This window comes from Scomber scombrus, chromosome 17, assembly GCF_963691925.1.
Source record: "Scomber scombrus chromosome 17, fScoSco1.1, whole genome shotgun sequence".
Taxonomy (NCBI): domain Eukaryota; kingdom Metazoa; phylum Chordata; class Actinopteri; order Scombriformes; family Scombridae; genus Scomber; species Scomber scombrus.
In genome coordinates, this window is record NC_084986.1 from 9,690,862 (window position 1) to 9,713,324 (window position 22,463).

General features: G+C 38.6%; 1 protein-coding gene across 1 annotated transcript in view; it reads left to right on the forward strand.

Moving 5' to 3' along the window:
- Positions 1–5,552: 5,552 nt before the first annotated feature.
- The window catches only part of opn8a (opsin 8, group member a), a 31,089-nt gene continuing 14,178 nt past the window's right edge, over positions 5,553–22,463 (forward strand). Inside the window, exons 1-2 of the mRNA XM_062437788.1 lie at positions 5,553–5,625; positions 20,240–20,533. Coding sequence (XP_062293772.1) covers positions 5,553–5,625; positions 20,240–20,533 — 367 coding nt within the window. The remainder of the gene's footprint in view (positions 5,626–20,239; positions 20,534–22,463) is intronic.

Here is a 22,463-nt window from a genome sequence, read left to right on the forward strand (position 1 = left end):
CATCCAGAGTGAGTGAAATGTAATCTTGGATCAATGGCTACAGGAATTTCTGAGACAACTGCAATATAGCTAGCTGCTACTTTACTTAAAGTCACCTATACAGGAATGGTGTAAAACTACACCCACAAAAAAAAAACTGCATCAAGCATTAAGAAACACACACCCTCTTATTTCTTCTAACACCTATGCTATTTTTATCCAAGCTAGCGACATAGCTCTAGGACTGTCAGTTGCTCCACCACTTTGCTCCACACTGAATTGACTGTTGGATGGTTTGCCGTGAAATTAGGTTTGGACATTCATGGTCCCCAGAGAAGGGCTTTTCCTAGAAACGTCAGTGGCAAGACAAAGGTTTCACTTGTCATTTCAAATATCGCAACATTTACAAGATGGACTGGCACATTTTGTACAGATATTCATTACACAAATCATCCACCAATCCTCCAATCTGACTGCATTCCCCATTGGTAAAAAAAAAAACAACAACGAAAAAACAAACATTTCAGGCATTTGGCCCAGATATTTTAGCTATTATGAACCCATTTCCAAGTTGCCTTTATTGTTGTTGAGATTTTAGAAAAAAAATGTCTCTAAACAACCAACAGTTTTTTAAAGGATTTAAATCAGTTTTTTTGTTCTCTACAGACTGCTTTGGTTAAGATAACCAGTGACAAACTGCTTGCTACTGATGCAGGCCTGTACTCTATTTTAATTCTGCTTGACCTCTGCTCAGCCTCTCACACAGTAGACCAACATGTCTTGATCAGCAATCTGAAACTGTTGGCATCACATGGTTCATGTCCTATCTCAGGGGTTTTTTTGGTGCCCGTTTTATCTACCATATACATGCAACCCCTTGGGAAAAATCATCCAAAGACATGACATTGAATTTCGTTGCTATGCAGGTGATAATCAATTGTATGTCCCAATAGAGCCTTATACTACAGCTCTGTCTCTTTTCTAAATTATAAATGGGATGTCCAAAGATTTTCTCCAGTTGAATGACTCCAACTCAGAAATGATTGTAGTCACCCCCTCTGACCCATGCACTAGCATTATTAACACTCCATTATCTAGACTGGGTGCCTTTTCTAATATTAAAAAAGGAGGCTGGTAACCTAAGTGTCATTTTTGATAAAGAGTTGTCTTTTGATGTTCAGGTGACTAAAGTGGTGCAATCCCGTTTGTTCATTTAACCAAGTTTAGATCATCCCTTTCATTGGGTACCTAGAGTAGGTCATCCACATTTTATTTTCTCCAGACTTAACCATTGCAATGTACTTTATTCAGGTTTTAGCAGGTGAATTTTAAGGCTGCAACCAATTTTGCCAGGCTTTTAAACGCTCTAAGAGATGCGACCACATCACACCAATCCTTCATGGCCATCACTGATTACCTGTGAGTTAAAGAATTTTTGAATTTGTGATCCATATGAGCCTCATCACTGCTTGAGATCCAGGGGCACATGTACACTGACAACACACAAGCAGTGTCTGTATGAACGGAGTCCAGGTTGTCTGTGCATAGCTCTGTCGGTGCCAAAATGATTAAACAAATACCCCCTTTGTGCGCAGCAGCCTTGATTAAGCTAGGTTGTAAGGAAAGGAAAGTGCCTTTGGTGGTGCCAAAATTCACTTGCCCTGTTAAAACATTGCTGCTGTCAAAGTTGTTTTTACTCTCTCACATGGAAACTAAATTTATCATGCCTCTCTCAGGTATTCAGGGTGTTTTTTAAGAGCATGAGTGTGATTATTTATGTGAAAAATAAACATTGAAACCTTATCTGTATTAACGGTCACAGAATGCTGAAACCAATAAATTTCATTATGAAATGATTTGCAGTGGCTCGATAAAAGTGGAAATAGGTTTGTTGTGGTTTATTTAATAGATTGTGGGATCTTCAACTTTAACTTGATACAAGCCAACATTCGTCATTACTTATTTAAATATCAGAATATATGCATCTGCTGTATTGCAAAAGTGCACCTAGTGTGGTTACAATCATCATCCCAGCTCCCAATAAATTATAGTACTGTGCAAAGGTTTGAGGGCCCTAAAAGTAAAAAGAGGATGCTTTCAAAAATAATACCAAGAATACTTTTTACCTATCCCTAACCCTATCAATAACTTCATATAATGTTCAGTACACAAAAGAAACCTAAATAAATCAATAATTGGTGTGACAACACTTTGCCTTTAAAACAGCAGTTCTCCTTGGTACACCTGCACAAAGTTTTTCAAGATACTTGACAGGTGGGTTGTTCCTGCATTTTGGAGAACTTGTCACTGTTCTTCTGTGGATTTAGTCTCTTCATGTAATTCTGGAATAACTTAATGATTTTGGTGATCAACCTCTTTGGGGGCCATACTACTGTATCTGCTGCAGGACTCCTTGTTCTGCTTGTAGCTGAAGATAGTTGTTTATGACTCTGGCTATATGTTTGGGGTCATTGTCACATTGCATAATAAATTTAGGACCAATCAGAGGACTCCTTGATGGTATTGAGAAACGGAGCATCTAAACATCTAAATTTCCTGAAACCTTTGCCTAGTACCAGGGCTCAACTGATACTGGATGTTTGGGGCCAATGCCAATATCGATATTAAGGAGCATAAAAATGTTAAGCAAATAATCTTAAACAGAATATATACTTAAGACATGATCCCTCAAATGTAGCTATCAAACACTTGTAATAAAAGTATGTAATGGAGGCATGACATTTTACAGTTTAACAATAAACTTTATTGTAGACAATAACGTCAGCACACTGAAAGAGTAAAAAAACACATAGAACAAGAACGTGCATATATATTACACTTGAATTAAGAAAGACAATCAAATATTCACATAAAATATAACAATAAAAATGTCAGCTCATATTGTCAAGCATACCGATACAGATATATCCGTGATGGGCCAATATCGACAGATAATATCAGCTGAAAAATCAAGTCGGGATTTTCCAAAGTTAAAGAGAGAATTTGAACTAAAAAGACTATAAATGACACCAATCCAAACTCAGACTCATGATTTTGACTGCTGAAACCTAATCTTAGCTCACAGAACAGAACGAAGACTATGGATTATTTCCTGGATCTCTTTGATTAAAATGGGAGTAAGGTAGGCATCTCTTCATCATTAGGCAGACTTGAACAAACCTATCTATTAACCAAAATGCAACCTTTATTTCAAAAGGTATCGTCATTCATTGGCCATACCCAGTCCTTTCATGCGGTATACACAGTTCTTCGTGCGGTCATGCCTTACACAATATTTCATTAACATGTCAAAGTTGAGCGCTATAAATAGTCCACAGGTGACAAAGATTTGTTCTTCAGTGGTGATAGAAGGTGTATCACTGTACATATTCATGCATGACTGCATGTCTCTTACAGTCAGCGGATAAGGCATGTGGTGATATTGGACAAGTCATGCAGTGATATTGATGTGGATACTATCAAGGGCTGGATACACCACTCAATGTGATACTTACATAAACATTGCTTATGGTGTTGATGACTTGCTGTGTTGTGGACCTCAATGAGAGAGGATACGGCTACACAGCAACCTTTTATTCTCCCTCTATGTGCCTCTCTTTGTTTGGTTTCTGGTTATCTTGTTTGCTGGTGAGTTTATTCTTGCCATATTTCATACTGTACACACCTGGGCTCTATGTATTGTACTGTGTATTTTTCATACAGTCATTGACAACAGAGCAAATACAGAGAACACAAGCAAATAGAGAAATTGATTAACAAGATAACAATGATTCTGATATTATTAGAGTTAGAGGCATATTGCTGTTTTATTTAATTTATGTGCAATATGCCTATTCATTCAGGTATAGAAATGACTCAAAAAATGACTTTTTCTCACCTTAAACCCACTCTATTAGCAAGGCCTGACATTCTTTACCAAGCTGTGACTGATTTTACTCTCACAAGTATTCAGAATCTTGAGAAATTCTTCTAAATGTCTGTGAGCCTTGAACATACCTGCTTTTGTATAACTCTTTGGACAAAGGTTGTTATTGTTCCTTCTCTTCACACAGTTTTGCTAATGCATAAACCAGTGTGTCACTTTTAAGAAGTGCTGCAGCATATGACATTGCAGGACAATATGATAATTATATATGGTCAAATCAGTTACACAAATATTGACAGGACTTTTATACCTCACAGTAACACCACATGAACTCTGATGATTTCACTGCCCTTTTCACACATAAAGAGGTGCAAAGATCACTTGGATAAATGTGGAGAAGGTGCAAGGTAAAGACATGCTGTAGGCTATATTAAGTGGGGCTAAGGGTTCAGTTGTCCCTTGAGCCAGTACAAAAAGACTGAAATTTTCCAGGAAACTGTCCATTAATTGTTAATCATGTCCATTGACAATGGCTAAAATAGCCTGAAAAATCAATTCATATAACACAGAAACAACAGTACTTTACTATACTATACAATACTATAGTGGATTTTTTTTCCTCTTGTAAAGCATAACGTTTATGTTATAGGTTTATGCACAGTTTTCTATACATTGTAAATACAAAAGAAGAAATTCAATGTGATGCACATACAGGTGTGTGTCTTTGGAATAAGAAGAAATTAGACCCTCTATGTCTACAAAACAGTTCATACTAGGACTCATACTAGCCATACACAAGCTTAACCATGCATCCTCACATGTATTGTACTGTATTTATGGATAGACAGCGGCCTGGTTTGCACCATAAATCCCCCTGACTAAGATATTAATCCCATTCCATTTGATCTTCAATTCAATCTTCAATAAAAGCTACAGCAGACAATAACACTTCTGTCCCTTCTTCACTTTTCATAATTAAGTTACAGAAAATGATGTTTCAAGTATAGCCTAATTTAGTTTTAAGTAATTAATGCAATTGATTCATTCATTAATTCAAGAGATTAGAAACCATGTTTTGTAATTTTGCTGTTGGCAAGAAATAGTGGTTCGTCTTTTCCACACACTGCTGAGCCGACATCATAACATTTAATTACCTCTGCTTGGCTGTGTTTGTGTTTGTGTGTTTATATTCAGTGTTTCTTTTCTTTTTTTGAGGGATAAGTAAAATGTGTGATGAAGTAATTGTTAGTAATCATAATCTGGATTGCTTTGTGTGTGTGTGTGTGTGTGTGTGTGTGTGTGTGTGTGTGTGTGTGTGTGTGTGTGTGTGTGTGTGTGTGTGTGTGTAAGCCTGCACAATTGCAATTGCGCAGATATCAGTGTAGCTTGTGTATGAGGAGGGTGGAGAAGAGTCTGTCGATCATTTCAGCCATTGTGTACCGTACAGTAAACTGACCAAGCAGCCATGCCCATATATTACAGTAGGTGTCACATCCTGCACTGCATAGAAAGAACATGAGGGCTGACAGAAGAGACAGGAGGCAACATGCTCAGTTTTTCAAACATTCAGTACAGATATATTTGGGACTAGACTTGAGCTGTTAAAAGGTTGTTTTTTTTTCCTTCATTGATTTCTTTTTTTTTCACAATTTGTGTGTTGTTGTTTTTTTCCACTGACCGGACAAACATGGATGATAAATACATGTCCAAACTGTCACCTACTGTTGATTTCTGGGCAGGGATCTACTTGTTCATTATTGGTAAGTACACTGCTTATTCACTTCACTGCTGTACTGTGTTAACTGTAGTGAAGGATACATCTGAAGTATCTCCTAAAATTAATATTTTAAGCTTGCATACAGTTCTGAAAAGTGATACCCTTTCTTTCAAATGGATGCAGGCAGAAGGTAAACACCATTAATGACTCATGATAAATAACTACTTTATTAAGACACATTCAGGGTGCAAAATTTCAATGTCCACCTGTACTGCATGTTTAATTCTTATGAGCTCTCCATTGTAAAGCCATATAATATAACTTTTGCTGTATTACTATTTGTTCCTATAGCTTATAAGAAACTCAGCTGAGGTGGTAGGGCTTGAGTATGCCATCAGAGGATTTTAAACATGTTAACTGGTACACAATTATTGATTTTTGATATTTATTAAGAAGATTTAATTTGATTATTAAATGGTCCCCTTTTCACAAAGAAACATTTTTTATCTCATCCAATTTGCTTTTCATGCCAACTGTTCTACTCTTCATTGCATTTATACACATCATGCTTTTATACATGAGAATAGATATCTCCAGTTCACTGTATCTCAATTGAAATAATGACTATAAGATTTATACTGTATGCCACCCTTCAGTGTTTCTTTGATCTAAAAGTCCAATGAATACCCAATGTGCTGAGTTGACACTAGCCATTGTTCACATTGTATATATACATACATAAAAAAATGCATGCGGGCGGGCGCGCACACACACACACACACACACACACACACACACACACACACACACACACACACACACACACACACACACTGTGTTTTGTTCTATAAATCTCAATTTGCTATAAAATGCCCACTATATTGTGAGAAAAAAAAAGCAAGGTAAGACTTTATTTTACAGTATTAGATGTAATAAGCCATACTTTGTATCAATTTAGAAAAAAAATACATTTAAACCCTAATTAAACCCTGATTATACCTGTACAGATTGAGGAAATGTTCCTCAGTGCAGCTCAAATGCTTAGTGAAGTAAGCAAGATGTTTTGATGCCCGTCTTCACCATGCCCAAAATCACTCAGAGAGGTGTACCTATGGGTGTTCACCATCTATGGGTGTCAGCTGTGCAGCACCTCATTGCTTTACTAAAAGGACCTAAGAGAACAAGAAGGCTAGCATCACTTCCAGACGTTAGTGTAGAATAGAGGAGATATTTACTTTTTAAATATGGTTCACTAAAACTACAAAAAGATAGTGAGCTAGATAACTTTTCCATGAACTACCAGGTAACAGCCCAGTTGAGTTCTAAGTCAAAGTTGTTGCTGATTGCTACAATTGATCTATTAATTAAACACATATAGTTATAACCTGCAAATATTGTGCTCAAAGGTATCATTTAGTAACATTATAACAGTTATTACTATTACATTTGACCACTAAGCAAATTATTCCAAGACAATCAAGAATGAAGTAAACATACATGTTAAGAACAAGGGGAAGTGCTCATCTTCACTCCTGAATCCCATTTCATAATATCTTAAGACAAATAGAGCACTCCAGCTGTGTTACAATTTACACAAAAAGTGAAGTCCAGGCAAATTAACACAACAGCAGCCGCCTTGAATCCTGCAGTCATCATATAAGTCAGATGTTTTGCCCCTTTTTTATCCCAGAACATCTCAAGGTGGTGGGGCAGTGGTAAGGACATCTCCCTAACGCTCCATGCAGCTGACCCTAAGATCCTTGTTCATCCTACTTTGCATCTTTTGAGCAAACGTGCACAGATTTGCAAGATGGCGCCAGCATGTGCGGCCTGCCGTCTGCCAGCTCTGCTGTGTTTGATATTTGCTGTTGTATTACTTTGTGATCTCTGCCAAGATTCCTTTGCTCTGTTTGTGTATGATCGCCAAGCACTTCTTGGCATTAGAGCATCTCAAAAAACACTGCCAAACTTTGATTTGGGTGATCAAACCTCGGGTCTTCCTCCTCCACTGGCGTCTGTGCCAGCTTACCTGCTGCACTCACCGGCTGTCATCCTACGAAGGAAGCGCTCCAGAAGACGCGGAAAGAGGGCAGGTGTCTTGGTGAAACTCAAGATCCTCAGACGATCCACCTGTTGGACCGATCCTCGCCTTCTTGTCAGAGGATCTCATGTGCGGCCCTTGTGTCTTCGTTGGATCCAGCCTGTTGTTCCTTCCCGCCAAGCCGCTGGATGCCTTCACCTGCCGGCGGAGGTCCCCCCTCCCAGATGTCGGGCCCGCAGCGGCGGTGTGGATCTTAGGAATCTCCGGCCTCTGCGCCGCGTTCTCACCCAGGCCCGCGAGGAGATTACTCTTAGCCTGGCTCTCTTAAATGCTAGATCGCTAGCAAACAAGACTTTTGTCTTGAATAACTTCTTCACTTCACGTGAGTTGGATTTCATGTTTTTGACAGAGACGTGGATTCAAGTTGGTGAGTCTATTCAGTTCTCCGAGCTGCTCCCCCCTAACTGTCTCTTTTTTAACTCCCCCCGAACCACCGGCCGAGGTGGAGGGGTAGCATCTGTATTTAAATCCAGTTTTCAGTGTCGATTGTCACCGTCGATCTCTTTCTCTAGCTTTGAGCTGCAGACATTCATTGTAGACTTTACTACACCCGTCCTGTGCGCTGTAGTCTATCGTCCGCCTCAGTTCAATAAGGATTTTATAAAGGACTTCACAGACTTTGTGGCAGGAGTGTCAGTGAACTATGATCGGTTTTTAATTGTTGGGGACTTTAATATCCATGTCTGCTGCGAATCCCGTCCCTTGGTGAAAGACTTTCTGAATCTCATTGACTCTTTTAACCTTACTCAGTCTGTGTCTGATCCGACACATGAGAAAGGTCACACACTGGACCTTATATTATCTTTTGGTCTGCAGTTAAATGTCAGTGAGATTTGTGACTCACTTATGTCCGATCACTTCGCTGTTTTATTTAATATTACACTGCCTCTCTCCCATGTGAAACGGTGCGCCACGAACCGCCGTGTGCGCACAATTAACCCTTCCACTGCTTCTGATTTTTCTGAAGCTTTTAATCATTCTGTGCTACATACTGAGGATCAGTATGGTACTCTTACTCCCGATGAACTTTTAGACACTTTTAATTGTACTTGCATTGACATATTGGATTTGGTGGCGCCTTTTAGGTGTAAACGCCCCAAGCCAGTAACAGAGCCATGGCTTAATGACACCACTCGCACTTTAAGACGTGTATGTAGACGCGCCGAGAGGAAGTGGAAGAAAGATCATCTACACGTTTCTTTGGACATTTTAAAAAACAGTCTATTGCAGTATCAGAAAGCTGTTAAAACTGCCAAGAGTCTGTTCTTATCCAATCTTGTGTCTGCTAATAGCCATAAACCTCAGTTCCTTTTCAACACCTTAAATACTCTTTTAAACCCCTGTAACCACAATGGTGTTGTTCCTTCACTTAAGCTGTGTGAAGATTTCCTAAGGTTTTTCATTGACAAGATCTCAGATATTAGGTCCTCTCTTTTGCCGTCTGCATTGGATCCTGCCGTCTCTCCCATTTGCCCTGATGTTTTTGACACATTTGAGCAAGTGTCTCTTTCAGCTTTAACTGATATTGTCCAGCACCTCAGGCCTTCTCACTGTCCTCTTGACAGCATCCCACCCCGTCTTTTTAAGGACGTTTTCCATATTATTGGGCCCTGTGTTATGGATCTGATAAATTCATCTTTGATGTCTGGATGTGTCCCAGCTGCCTTTAAACATGCTGTGGTCCAGCCCCTCATCAAAAAACATAATCTTGACCCCACAGTTTTATCCAACTTTAGGCCTATCTCCAAGCTTCCTTTTCTTTCCAAGGTCTTGGAGAAGGTGGTTAACGAACAACTGCAGTCTTTTATTGATCTAAATGGCATTTCAGAGAAGTTCCAGTCTGGTTTTAAGTCACGCCATAGCACTGAAACAGCACTTTTAAGAATTTTAAATGACCTTCTTTTAACAGTTGACTCTGGTAAATCTGCTGTCCTGGTCCTTCTGGATCTGACAGCTGCCTTTGACACAGTGGATCACAACATCCTCCTGTCTCGCTTAAACACCTGTGTGGGCATTAAGGGTACCGTTCTTAAGTGGTTTCAGTCATATCTCTCAGATAGGAGCTTCTCTGTCCAGCTGGGCCAGTATTCTTCGGCCACTTCGCCGCTGAGCTGTGGGGTGCCTCAGGGCTCTATTTTGGGCCCCCTCCTCTTTTCAATATATATGTTGCCATTGGGATCCATATTCAGAAAGCACAATGTCTCATTTCATTGCTTTGCTGACGATGTACAAATCTATATACCCTTAAAAACAAATGAGCAAGCCTCTGTCCAGGTCTTATTAGACTGCCTCAATGACATTAGATCTTGGATGGAAGTGAACTTTCTCTCCATGAACAAAAATAAAACTGAGATTATTTTATTCGGCCAACAAAATCTCCTAGATGGTTATAACAGCGCCATTGGCACCCTGAAGTCTCACTGTCACCCTTTTGCAAGGAACCTTGGTGTTATCTTGGACAGTGACTTTAGGTTCGATAAACAGATAAGCTCTATTGTTAAAACGAGCTTCTTCCAGCTAAGACTAGTAGCTAAAGTAAAGGCTTATCTCCCTAGAAAGGATCTTGAGAAAGTTATCCACACCTTCATTACATCACGCCTAGACTACTGTAACTCTTTACTTGTTGGTCTCGACCAGTCAGCACTGCGCCGGTTACAGGTTGTCCAGAATGCAGCTGCCCGCCTGCTGACTGGAAAGAAACGGCGTGATCATATCAGTCCCGTCCTTGCATCATTGCACTGGTTGCCTGTTCATTTTAGGATCCAGTTCAAGGTTTTATTAATTGTTTTTAAGTGTTTAAATGGTCTGGCACCATCTTATTTAGCAGAGCTTGTGCAGCCTCACAGTACGTCCAGAGCACTTAGGTCGGCAAACCAGCTGCTCCTGGCAGTACCTCGGTCCAGACTCTGTACCCGTGGGGATAGAGCCTTCTCAGTGGCGGCCCCAAAGCTGTGGAACAGCCTACCTATCCAGGTCAGAGCTGCACAGTCTGTTGAGCACTTTAAAACACTGCTGAAAACCCATCTTTTCTCCTTGGCGTTCAGCCACAGCTAGGCGAGAATCCTTGGCTCTTATTTTATTTTATTGTATTTTTATCTTTACTTTTACTCTTTTTAAATTGAGCTCTTATTATTCCTTTACTGTTTTATTTATTATTATATTTGTGTCTGATTATATTGTATTTTAATAACTGTACAGCACTTTGGTTCAACTGAGGTTGTTTTTAAATGTGCTTTATAAATAAAGTTTGACTTGACTTGACTTGACAAACACCAGAAACTCCCTCGTTCCACGTCCTCAACCAGTTCCCAGAGTGCCTTTGTCTACTTGGACACAGTAATTCCAAGCACGTTCAGGAATTGCTGTGTGTATTTTTCAATGAAGCCCTGCAGAGAGCTTGTTGTATTTCTCCTTCTTAATATTAGGCCTACAGTAACCATTTTATGGATGAAGAAGAATTGAGACAGGTTTGCATGCTCGAAGACATTGGTGTAGTTGAGTTAAAATAGGGTTAGACTTTGAAATTCATAACGTGCATATGTTAGTTAAAAGGACCTGTTTATGTTTTGGAAGGTGGCAGGCTCCGTGGAATAGGACCTGTTCTCTATATAGATATAAAGGGCTGACTCTAAGGCAACAAAAACATCACAATTCCTATTTTCATGGGAAAATGTTATAGAGAGAGAGAAATAAATAGATCTTTCTTTTTGTACAATGTATAAGACTAATAAATATATTATTAATATCAGTACGTTTGTTTCCCTTTTATGCATCTGACTGTAATTGCCTGCCATATAAGCCATAATACTTACTCTGTTCAATATTCTTAGAGTATTGCATCTAGATCTTAATAAGTATGTTGTTGTGTTGGTTTTGGATACGTCCCAATCTGTAGACTCTGCTTAGGGTTAGGGTAAGGTAAGTATTCCATTTTATGAATATAGACTTAGTTTAACAAAATAATGAAGAAAGCACTGAGACCTCTTAAAATCTGACTCACAGTGTCATCTATCTTAGATTCAATTCAGCCATACAAATGCAATACCAATAGCTTCCCAGCAGATGTCGCCATTTCAACTGTATAAAATGCTTCAAAACAGTGAACCATTTTCAATGCAATTGCTTCAAATTTGATTTAGTGCTTCAGAAAGTTTTCTTTAACCCCCTTCACTCATGGCTGGTAAACAAACTCACGTATCTAGCAAAGTAAAGGACAGCAGCAGACATTTTGACTTCTCACAATAGGAAAAGCACAGGTGGAATTAATAACATTAATGAAGGCTGCATTACATTAATTTGAACCTGTTCCAAGGCTTTGGTATTGTGTATGCTCACTCACTGACATGGCTTACTGGGACAATTAATGGAATGGAGCCATCATTAGTGTTTTTATTTACACCTGTACTTTTTCTTCTGTCATGAAATGGGTATATTTAGAGATAAAAAGGAAAGTGAATTTTGGGGAAATTGGGTTGACATTAAACAGGTGGTCAGAAATAATGAATGCTAATAAAGTTCCCTATCTGCTAGACAGCACTTTTTGTCAATACGTTAGCCCAACTGCTTGTGTATCCTGCAGATTGAGCCAAAATCCAATTACAAAGGCTTTGAGGAAGTGCCATGCTGTTTGAATTTGTATGTCCTCCAGATACATATATACTTTACAGAATTGTGTCTTCTGAATTTAGTTTGCCCATTTGAGTAGAATGAAGACAAGACAGATACTGTTGATGTTGTTATGGGATAGAACATTTATGCCTTACAAAGGGGCAACAGTTTGTGACACTTGTCTACATGTCTACCACAAAATGTTGGTTAAAGTTTAAAGTCTAGCTTTCAAAAATAAATATAACGACTGAAATGTGTGTGTGTGTGTGTGTGTGTGTGTGTGTGTGTGTGTGTGTGTGTGTGTGTGTGATTCAAATAAACTACAGTACTACGTCAAATATGTCATTCACACGACACCATATCAAATTTGTTTAATGAGTGTACAAAAGCAGCTGCCTTATATGGTTGATGTTCATTGCTAATTCATTCTGATAGCTGATCCTCACTCTCTCTGAGAGTCTTTTCCCACATGACCATGAGATCCTCTTATTATTCCCTGCCTGAAGAGTCCAAAGAGTTCATGCACACTGCTGGTTTGTAGAGATCATTCACCACATGATCAGTGGCATTATCCTGAAATAATGGTTGAAGCTAAATAAAGAAGTGATTATTTGTATTGTGTGACACACACCCACTACAGGATCATCCTGAGCCCCCCTCCAGTGATCCAGCAGAATAAATGTCAAAATCCCTCAAGAGAAGACCTGGTATTAAATACAAAAATACAAACAAACAAGGATTTACAATTTGATTGTTAGTAGAACATTTCCTGTATTAATTAAGTGTAATGTACTATAATTGGGGTAAGAAACTTAGGGAAACCTGGTTTCTTGAAACACTGATTTCTTGGCCAGGTATAAGAGTAGGCAGGTTTCTAATAAGCTATGCACATGCAAAAAAAACCTAAGACTGCAAGCAGGCATCTATCAGCAACAGCAAAGAGGCGGCATGAAAGGAGAGATTACAATGATTAATGTGTCCTTTCATTTTTAAAAACACCAAAAATACACTAACACAAAGCAGCCTCCAGAAGTATAAATAAGTTCATTTCCCCTGCTGAACATCTGACCATTAATGTAATTAACACACTTTATATGCTGTAAGGAACAGCGCCGCTCTGTCTGTCTTCTTTGCATGATCAGTCTGTTCCAACACAGACACACAAAAAAGCAAAATAACAGTTTACAGTTTACAGGTTACAGTGCATGTATAGTCAGTCAGTCAGTCATTGGCCCTGTTTGGACCTGGTGTTAAAATACTCCTGGGTGAGCCAATCACAACTAGACAGCCGAGACACATTGCTGTTTATACCTGTCTCTATTATGCGTCTCAAGTGATCTCGAGCTGACCACTTATGTCCAGAGTTCATTGCTGCCTACATAACTTCCACAAGGAGGTCAAACGGCCCCACGCAGTTATTACGTCAGTCAGACAAGCGCCAGACTTGTTTTTAGAGCAGGCTGAAGAGCTAAGAGCTAAGAAAAATGTTAAAAAAACTATTATACATGTACAGGCAATTCCAACCGTTCAGATGATTACAGTCACGTACATCTGTGCTCCCCTCCATTCTTTCAACCGTTTACCAAAACAACCCCCACGTCCTGCATTGATGACGTATTTTCCTTTCACGTCCTGGTCGGGGACACGTCGGGACGCATTAGCGTTTACACTACAAAAGATAGCATCCCAGAGGTCGTTTACACTTGTATTAAGCGCTGTCCAGTTGTGCTCGGATGTTAATGCCAGGTGTAAACAGGGCCATATTTTTCAAGTATACACAATAACAGAAGTTGTCACTGCAGACAAAGAAACTTTGTCGTCTGTACCCTGCTCTACAAATAAAATTAGTAAACACATTATCTGAATATCTGCATAACCTGGTTAACTAATTTAATTCAGTCTTTGTTGAATTTCACTAAGATGAGCGCAAGTTGTTTCGCTTTCACAAGCTGAAAATAGTACATTTAATAAATTCATACATTTCAGTAATGGTCAGCATGTGTCAAAATATCAGACGACTAAAAGTGAAAAAAACGGGAGAGAAAAAACTCCTTTAGGAGACACGGTAAACCCCAGGAATCAAGGGGTTGAGATGCAACTTTTGCAATTCTAAGTAGCAGAGGAATGTCTAATAGACAAGTCATATGTTAATTTAAATAGTACTCACCATGTCCATTCATTGTAAATCTGATTACTTCTTCCCACTTATCATTACAGCTGAAGGCTAAAGCAATCAAATCTCACTAATCCTGCTTGACTAATTGACTTGGGTTTCAGGACCATGCCTTAGTTCACAAGGATGCACATTCAATTGTTTAGTCATCTTCTTTAAAAATGTGGCAGATTCATTTAGATTGCAAACAACCATATTGTACTGAAAAATGTCTGCTAATGTTGCATTGATGTCTCGCAGTGATACAATGAATGAGGTGTGAATGCATATCATTCAAGGCTGCACCATGAGAGAAAATTGCCTGAGGGACAACAACCTCATATGCTTTTTAACAGATTAAAAGGACTATTTAAAAAATGAACACATGCCTGCAGAATATTGCTTTTTGTATCAATCAACTTTCCACAAGCTTATGTAAGAGAGAGATATTATATAAAGCAGATTGAACCAAGCACACACAAACCAATCTTTTTAATGGAGATTGGCAGTAATTTTGTAATTATGGTCAACAGTCTTTCTATTGTTAGAATCATATGCACTGTAATCACTTTGCTATACAAGAGTAACAGAAAATATGAAATATTGTAAAGATGTAATTTGCATTTACATATTGTTGGTTACTGACTCCTGGAACCCAGTAATCTTATTCAGTTGAAATACTTTTATATTACATATTACCACCAGTAAATTACAAATAATTTATATTTTTATTGAATTATTGTTTTTCATAAATATATTTATATAGAGCTTTATAGAGCCATATGCATTCCTATTGGAGTGGAAAGCAGTAATAGGTAGGGGGTCGGGTAAAAAAAGGAATTGAGGGGACAGCTTTGCACAGTTCTTAATTGCACCAGTCTTTGTCGTGTTTCTTTGTCTATCTGCATACTGTCTGAGCTTGTACTTCAGTACCATCTTTCCCCCGGCACATATTTTTGCAGTCATTTATCCCTCTTTTTCACCTGTGGCATAGTGATACCACTGAGGTCTTTAGTAAGGGCAGTATGGAAAAGGAGATATGTTCTTACATTGGCAGCTCTTGGTTGTCCTTGGATCTGGGGCACTGGAATTTCTTCAGCAGCCGCTAGAATCTTTTTTTGAATTTTTCCTTCTCTTTTATTCCTTTTGCAGCTCTCTTTCATCTTTACATTCAATGTTATTTGGAGTCTTTTTGAATGTTTTCTTCCTTCTTTATGTTGGCTGAAATATAAACATTAACAAAAAAATCGACCCTGAAGTTGCTACCCAGATGATTGCTACCCAGATGGTTGCTACACAGGCTCACCTGGAATGCATACATTAAACTCCACTAGTAGTTGCCTGCATATTATGCCATAGATCATCTGTGTTTGTACTTAGCATGTATTACGCTATGTCTTGTGCACTCTTTGCACTATACATCTGTGTATGTATAACATGGCTAGTTGACTAAAAATAATTTAACTTTCTTCTTGTTTTCTTCTATGTAAAACTGTGGTCCTTTTTGGTGAAATAACAAGCTCAATATGACCTTTTCAGTAATAATAAAAAAGTCTGATACAAAAACTACTAAATTTGTTTTACTAATTCTAACCTTGAAGGACCTGCAGTAAGATTTAGATGCACACATGGATGCTATCTAAGGTTGGGTATCTAGAGTCAAGGGAGTACAAGCCAAGAGGAGGACCATAAAACGCCAATTACTCAACAACACCTCGGGGCTCTAAAACTCCAGCACAAGCTTTCCATGTTAGAGAACCATAACAGAAAAAATAACATAGGATCACCAGGATCACAACCTACAGAGATGGTAACAACACAATTGCTTTACTTCAGGAAACACTTCCCAAAAGGATACTCTCAATTGGTATAAAACATATTGAGATACAAAAAACACGTCCGATTAACAGTCTGCACAGGAAGGAAAACATCCCACAAATCATGATGGTGCTGAAGCATGGAGATTGTAATATTGTGAATGGTGCATGTGAGGTGATGAAAAATGCTCCTATCCAGGATTTCGGCAAAGCCCTGCATTATATGCTGACAACAGTGACAGAAAATATTCTCCGATGTGCAGAAGATTCTACACAAGAGCATCACATCCTTCCTGATTTACTCCAACACTTTGAAGATCAGCGAACTGCGCAGCTTTACCGTTCCTCAAGATGTGGAATAGTTGTTGTGAGGGTCTCAGCAGGGGGACAGAGGGAACACCCAAGGGCCATCGGCACTCCATCAGCACAGGAAAGGATCAAGAGCGCTAATACCAAGGAAAAGGCATACTTTTACAACCTTGATTTCACCACAAGGTCTGCCCCATTTATTATCAACACATGTTGCACCATTGAAACTTTGACACTAATGGTTACAAGACTGCTCTTAATTCTGTCACTTTAGGAGGCAATCTTGACTCCACTAACGAAGTTATCTTCACATGCTGGGGAGACAAAATTACATTTACATATGGCTTAAATCTATACATTATCTATATATTTCACGTTTATCCCTGTTGCCACTAAATATATGGGATAAAGCTGAGTTTTGGAGCTTCGATGAGTTGTATTATGCGGTTGTCACATTACACAGAAACAAATGCGGGCACTGTGGCCTGTTCATATTGTCGTGGATTCCACCCCCTTAGTACCCCCTTAATCTAGCCCCTAACACCCGCAACTGCAGGGCTAACCGCCAACATCTGTCTTTAAAGTGAAGTGAAGTTACACCATCGGTTGGCCGATTGCCACACATCATCACAAGGCAAGGAGCAAGAGAGTAAGAAAAGCTTAATTGCATTCTCTGCTCCTCTAACATCTTACATCTCGTCTTGCTCGTCCATTCAACACAACCACAATACTGATGGAACAGAAAATCAGGCTTAGGTTATTCATAACGACAGTGGCTAACAATGAGGCTAGCATCAATCAAAGCATAGTTTCCAAACCTTTTGTAATGGAAACCACGTATTTTGTTCTATGGAGGATGGCGGAATACACAGTTCAACTACACTCAACTACAACAGGCTGAGCAGTAATTGTTGAAGGCAGCATCCATAATTAGCCTTTAGGCTCGTTCATACAGTGATCCCATATTGTTAGCTGTAAAAAAGATTCGTCGTTATGCCGTCTTTGCATTTTTACATTGAACCAAACAAAGCCGGCCCGTGTAACACAACAACATGAGCTCCCTGTCCTACTGTGCTGCTGTTCCTTTTCAACAGATGTTGACAATCCAGTTCTGCAAATATTCTTGTGTCTTCTCCATTTGTTTATTGGCAGAACAACTTAGCCCACCCAACTCCATGCCATGTACCTTTAATACAAAACAGGCTGTGTAAAAGGGGCTTTTATTGACTTAAATTTTGGTTATGATGAATTCAGTCAGGATGTTGATTATGTTAATCTGTTGTTTAACTCCATGCTTAGCACATCTCAGCACCTGTCTGTATCACTTCCTGCCATGTTGTAGGCTGTCCACTTTGTATATGAATAGGCCTTATAGTGATGTAGACAGCTGTGTCTACTTTATATGGGAGAAGACCTTATATAGTGTTGCATACTGCTGTGTCTATTTTATGTTTGAATAGGTCTTGTAGTTTTGAAGACCACCGTGTCTTTTTTATGTTTATATTATTCCCATGTAAGAAAGACATGGTACTGAGAGTTTTCAGTGCTGAAACATTTGAAAGTGACTGGCAACCTGTTTTCTTTTCTTTTTTCGAACAAGCTTGTTTGACAGAGTAGCATCACTGTATGTTTTATTAAACAGTAGGCTTGCTTGGCTCTATAAGTGGCAATTTGTGTTTATGGATAGGATATGCTATGTTATGGTTGTGAATTTTAAAATTACTTAATAAGAAGGGCCCCTTGAGAATGCTCCGCCGCCCCTGAGCTGAGATCCCATCTCTGGTATCTTTTACTCATTGCAAAACTCAGAATGTAATACTTAATTATTTACTTATACTGGCTGATACACGTACTAGCATATGAATTAATGGAGTACTGGCACTTATTTTTTTCCAATTCAAGCTCTAGAGCAGAAGAACACCATACATTACATCTCTCTCAATTAACTATGGTCGTTAGGGGGTCTATTAAGAAGGACACTGCCATGAGAAGGGAGGATGGGAGGGAGTGGGGAATTATATGCATGCACTAAGCTTTAATTATTTGTATCTGTTACCTCTGAGTCATTTACAAATGGATTTGTTTACAACACATCCTATGTATTTTGAGAAGCTGTTACTTGATATTGATTACATTATGAGAAATAAATAATTGTTTAGAATTATATGTTAAAAATGGTAACAGTATTGATGTTGTACGCTTGTTCCTCCTATTTAAACCTTATAAAACATCTAAAATGGAACATCAGAGATGAGAGAAACTAACTTGTCTTGTAAATGATGTCATTTCTTATATGCACTATTATTTTTCAAGGTTTTTTTGGTGAGGATAACAGTGTTAGTATTAAATCAGGTGACACTGATAAATTAATGTATAATTTTAAAAACTAATATATACTTATATCAAAAACACTTTAATGCCATACTGAGGAGAGAAGACATAGTAATGTTACATTTTAGATTACATATTTATTTGTTGTAATTTTTTTATTGCTTATTTCTTGGACACAGATCTATGTGACCATCACAATTATGTGGACGCTATGATATGCATTATATTATAGATGTGATTTGAAATGTTCCTTTTGCTTTTTTGTGAGGATTGAAAATGTTAGCATACACAAAGAAGTAGCTACACAATGTGGCACTTGTGGAATGGGTCCACCTGTAGAAATGGTAAAGAGCTGAACATTTATGAGTTTTCATGCCAGTCTCAACATCTCACAAACAACAAGCCTCAACACACTTTTTTGAGCTCTATAGTGTCTGGAGTTAACCAAGCGTGGTGTGAGAACCAACCGCCTGCAGTGACTGAGGTCAGAAGAATAGGAACAATTGTTCAATTTACCAGGGGAGGGTCACAAGTATTGAAATGATGCGTCAGTACAACAGTACTTTAAAGAATCACATCTCAAATTACACAACACATTAAACCCCAAATGGTTCTCATCCTTTTAGGAGTAAGAAAATAAGTGAGCACATGATGATCAGTGAGGAATAAAAGTATGCTCTGATGCATCCTGATCTTTGTTGTGGAAGGCTGCGCACAGGAATTGAATTTTGAAGAAGTCATGTCAATTAATTTTTTAAGAACCATCATGAAACACAAGGACTGCCATTACAGTATGTTTCCTTTCCTAGTTGAGGACACAAAACCTGTGAATATCCACACAGCAAATCCAAATAATCAACTGCAGCATATAGTACTATCACTGTTGTGTTTCATTTGATCAGAATACCAATACACACTCACTTTAAATTAAATTTGTAACATTTCTTGTTCCATTCCATGCAATTGTCTCTTGGAAACCGATGTGAAGGTAAATGGAGAAACGTAATTAAAGTAGAACACAACAGGGTCGTAACAATAGAGGTAATGTAGGGGTTTTCTTAGTAACACACTTGCAGAGGCTGAGACATGTTGTTTCCCAAATGACCAATGGCTTTCTACACCCACTCAAAACCTCTTTTCACTCAAGCTTTATCTGGGTGGCGTTTCCCACTGAAGCACCCTTATCTAATCCATTGCTGTAGCTTTCATGCCGGTAATGCTTTCAGACCTTCTTTGACGGGCGAGGGGAAACCAATCTTTTTACAAGTTTAGTTAAGTTAATATGTGTTGAGATGTTTCTTTTCTTGTTCCTCTATTCTTTTCTCATTATTTCCTGCAGCCATCCTGTCCATCTTGGGGAATGCAGCAGTCCTGGTCAATGCAGCCCGTCGAATCACCCTGCTCAAAGCTCCAGAGCTGCTGACGGTGAACTTGGCCATAACTGACATTGGCATGGCCCTCAGCATGTATCCTCTGTCCATTTCCTCCGCTTTTAACCATGCCTGGATTGGAGGTGACACCTCTTGCCTCTACTATGGCTTGATGGGCATGATCTTCAGCATAACCAGCATCATGACTCTGGCTGTGATGGGAATGGTCAGGTACCTGGTAACAGGAAGTCCACCAAGGACAGGTAGTGAAATTTTCTTTATGGTCTAGGACCAGATGGGATTTGAAGGAAATCAGAGCAGTTCAGCTTTTAGTGTAAATACCAGCTGGCCTTAAGAAATCAATATCAAAAGTAAGCAGTCAATCTTACCAAAGGTCATAGGCAATTACCCTTATTCTGTAAAGCAGACCATCTGATGATAAAGAAATCCTTTTAAATTTCTAAACCTTATACCAAACTATTATCCATAAACCTCACAGATCATCATCTATGACATTAACCTCACGTTTGTTGACCAGGATCATTGATAAAAGTAAACAAATAACCTGAACCAAAGTCAAAAGTAATTTAACAATCAGGACCTGACCTGACTGATCTTTACAACCATGATTTATTGATCTGTAATAGTTCGGCTAACTCCCAGTTCTTCGTTAAGCTCAATGAACAAGACTCACTTTCCAGGGGATTTCTGTCTTCTTTCATCTCTCTGCTCACTGAGTGCTTTATTCTTGCCAGCCAGTCGGTTTTAATAGGATCACAAGCAGACAGTACACACAGCACGGTCTGCTGAATAATATATACAACTGATGCTATAACTGACATTTAGGCTGATATCTATTTGTTCTATAACACCAAGCAATTTCATAGAGTACATACTGCATATTAACTGACCTGGGTTACCTGTGGGGAATAACAATACTATCCAATTAAGTATTCTTGTGTCTTACAGTATCTTTTACCAGGAAAGGTTTATATAAATATAGAATAGTAACTAGGACAATCACTGACCCAAAAAAAAAATTGGTATCATGAGTTCTGTCACTGCAATAAAAAAGCTTCTGTCTGTTTGTGGGTATATAACTAATAAGATCTCTGTTCTCGAGTAATAGGCAGCAGCCTTGCAACCCCTTAATGTTGTAGCAGCCTGTACTACTGCCACAGGCACATAATGGTTTGAAAGGATAATAACAGAATAAACTGAGGGTGTTTGTTTCTAAAAGAAAAAAAAATCTTTCAGTCTTTAAATTTAACATAATTAGCCATAATTAGCCACAATATAAACAAAGGATTGTGATGTGATGAAGCTAAATACAGCTAGACCTGGCTTGAGAATATGCTGCATATATTAGGTGATAACTGTTCAGGTTTTGGCACAAAAGGAAGCACTGAAGATAGCTGCAGTGGATTAGAATAGTGATATATTAAAAAACACACCCACGGAGGTAGTTTGAAATCCAGATAGTCTTATAAAGCCACACATGATGACTTTCATTCCCTCCCCTTACATACAAAATCCTTTTGCTACTGCACGGTGCTGTCTCTCATATTCAGTATTTTATGTAGTATGTAGTTTCCTTCACAAGCATTCATTGTTTGAAGATATATAAACAATACAAGAAAATGAAATAGAAAAATTATACATAAATAAGCACCTACGATGATAATACGGTAAAGGAATGGAACAGCAAAACAGCAGGTGCCAGTTTGCACTTCAGCTGGAAAATTGCAGTGGGATTAATTTGTGACTGAAGATGAATATTAGTTATAAGAGTAAATTGACGTGGGTATAGCTGTACACATGTTGCAATACACAAGTTGCATGCTAATGCTGTAAACAAATAAGGGGGCTTTGAACTTTGTGTTATTTACACATTCGATAATTGCAAGTACATATCAGATGGAGACAGCCTGTTCTGAGTTCTCAAGAACAAACAATCCAGTAAGCTTTGAAAATCCCAAGGAGCCTAAGGCTCTGCCTGTATCACCCCAGACTCATAATGTTCTGATCTGCGGGTGATTCAGGGCCTCTAGATGCAGCCGGCATGGTCATGTGAGTCATAGGCATCATCAATACATGCTTCTCCCCTATGAAACCGGTGAGCATATATACACTACCGGTCAAAAGTTTTAGAACACCCCAATTTTTCCAGTTTTTTATTGAAATTCAAGCAGT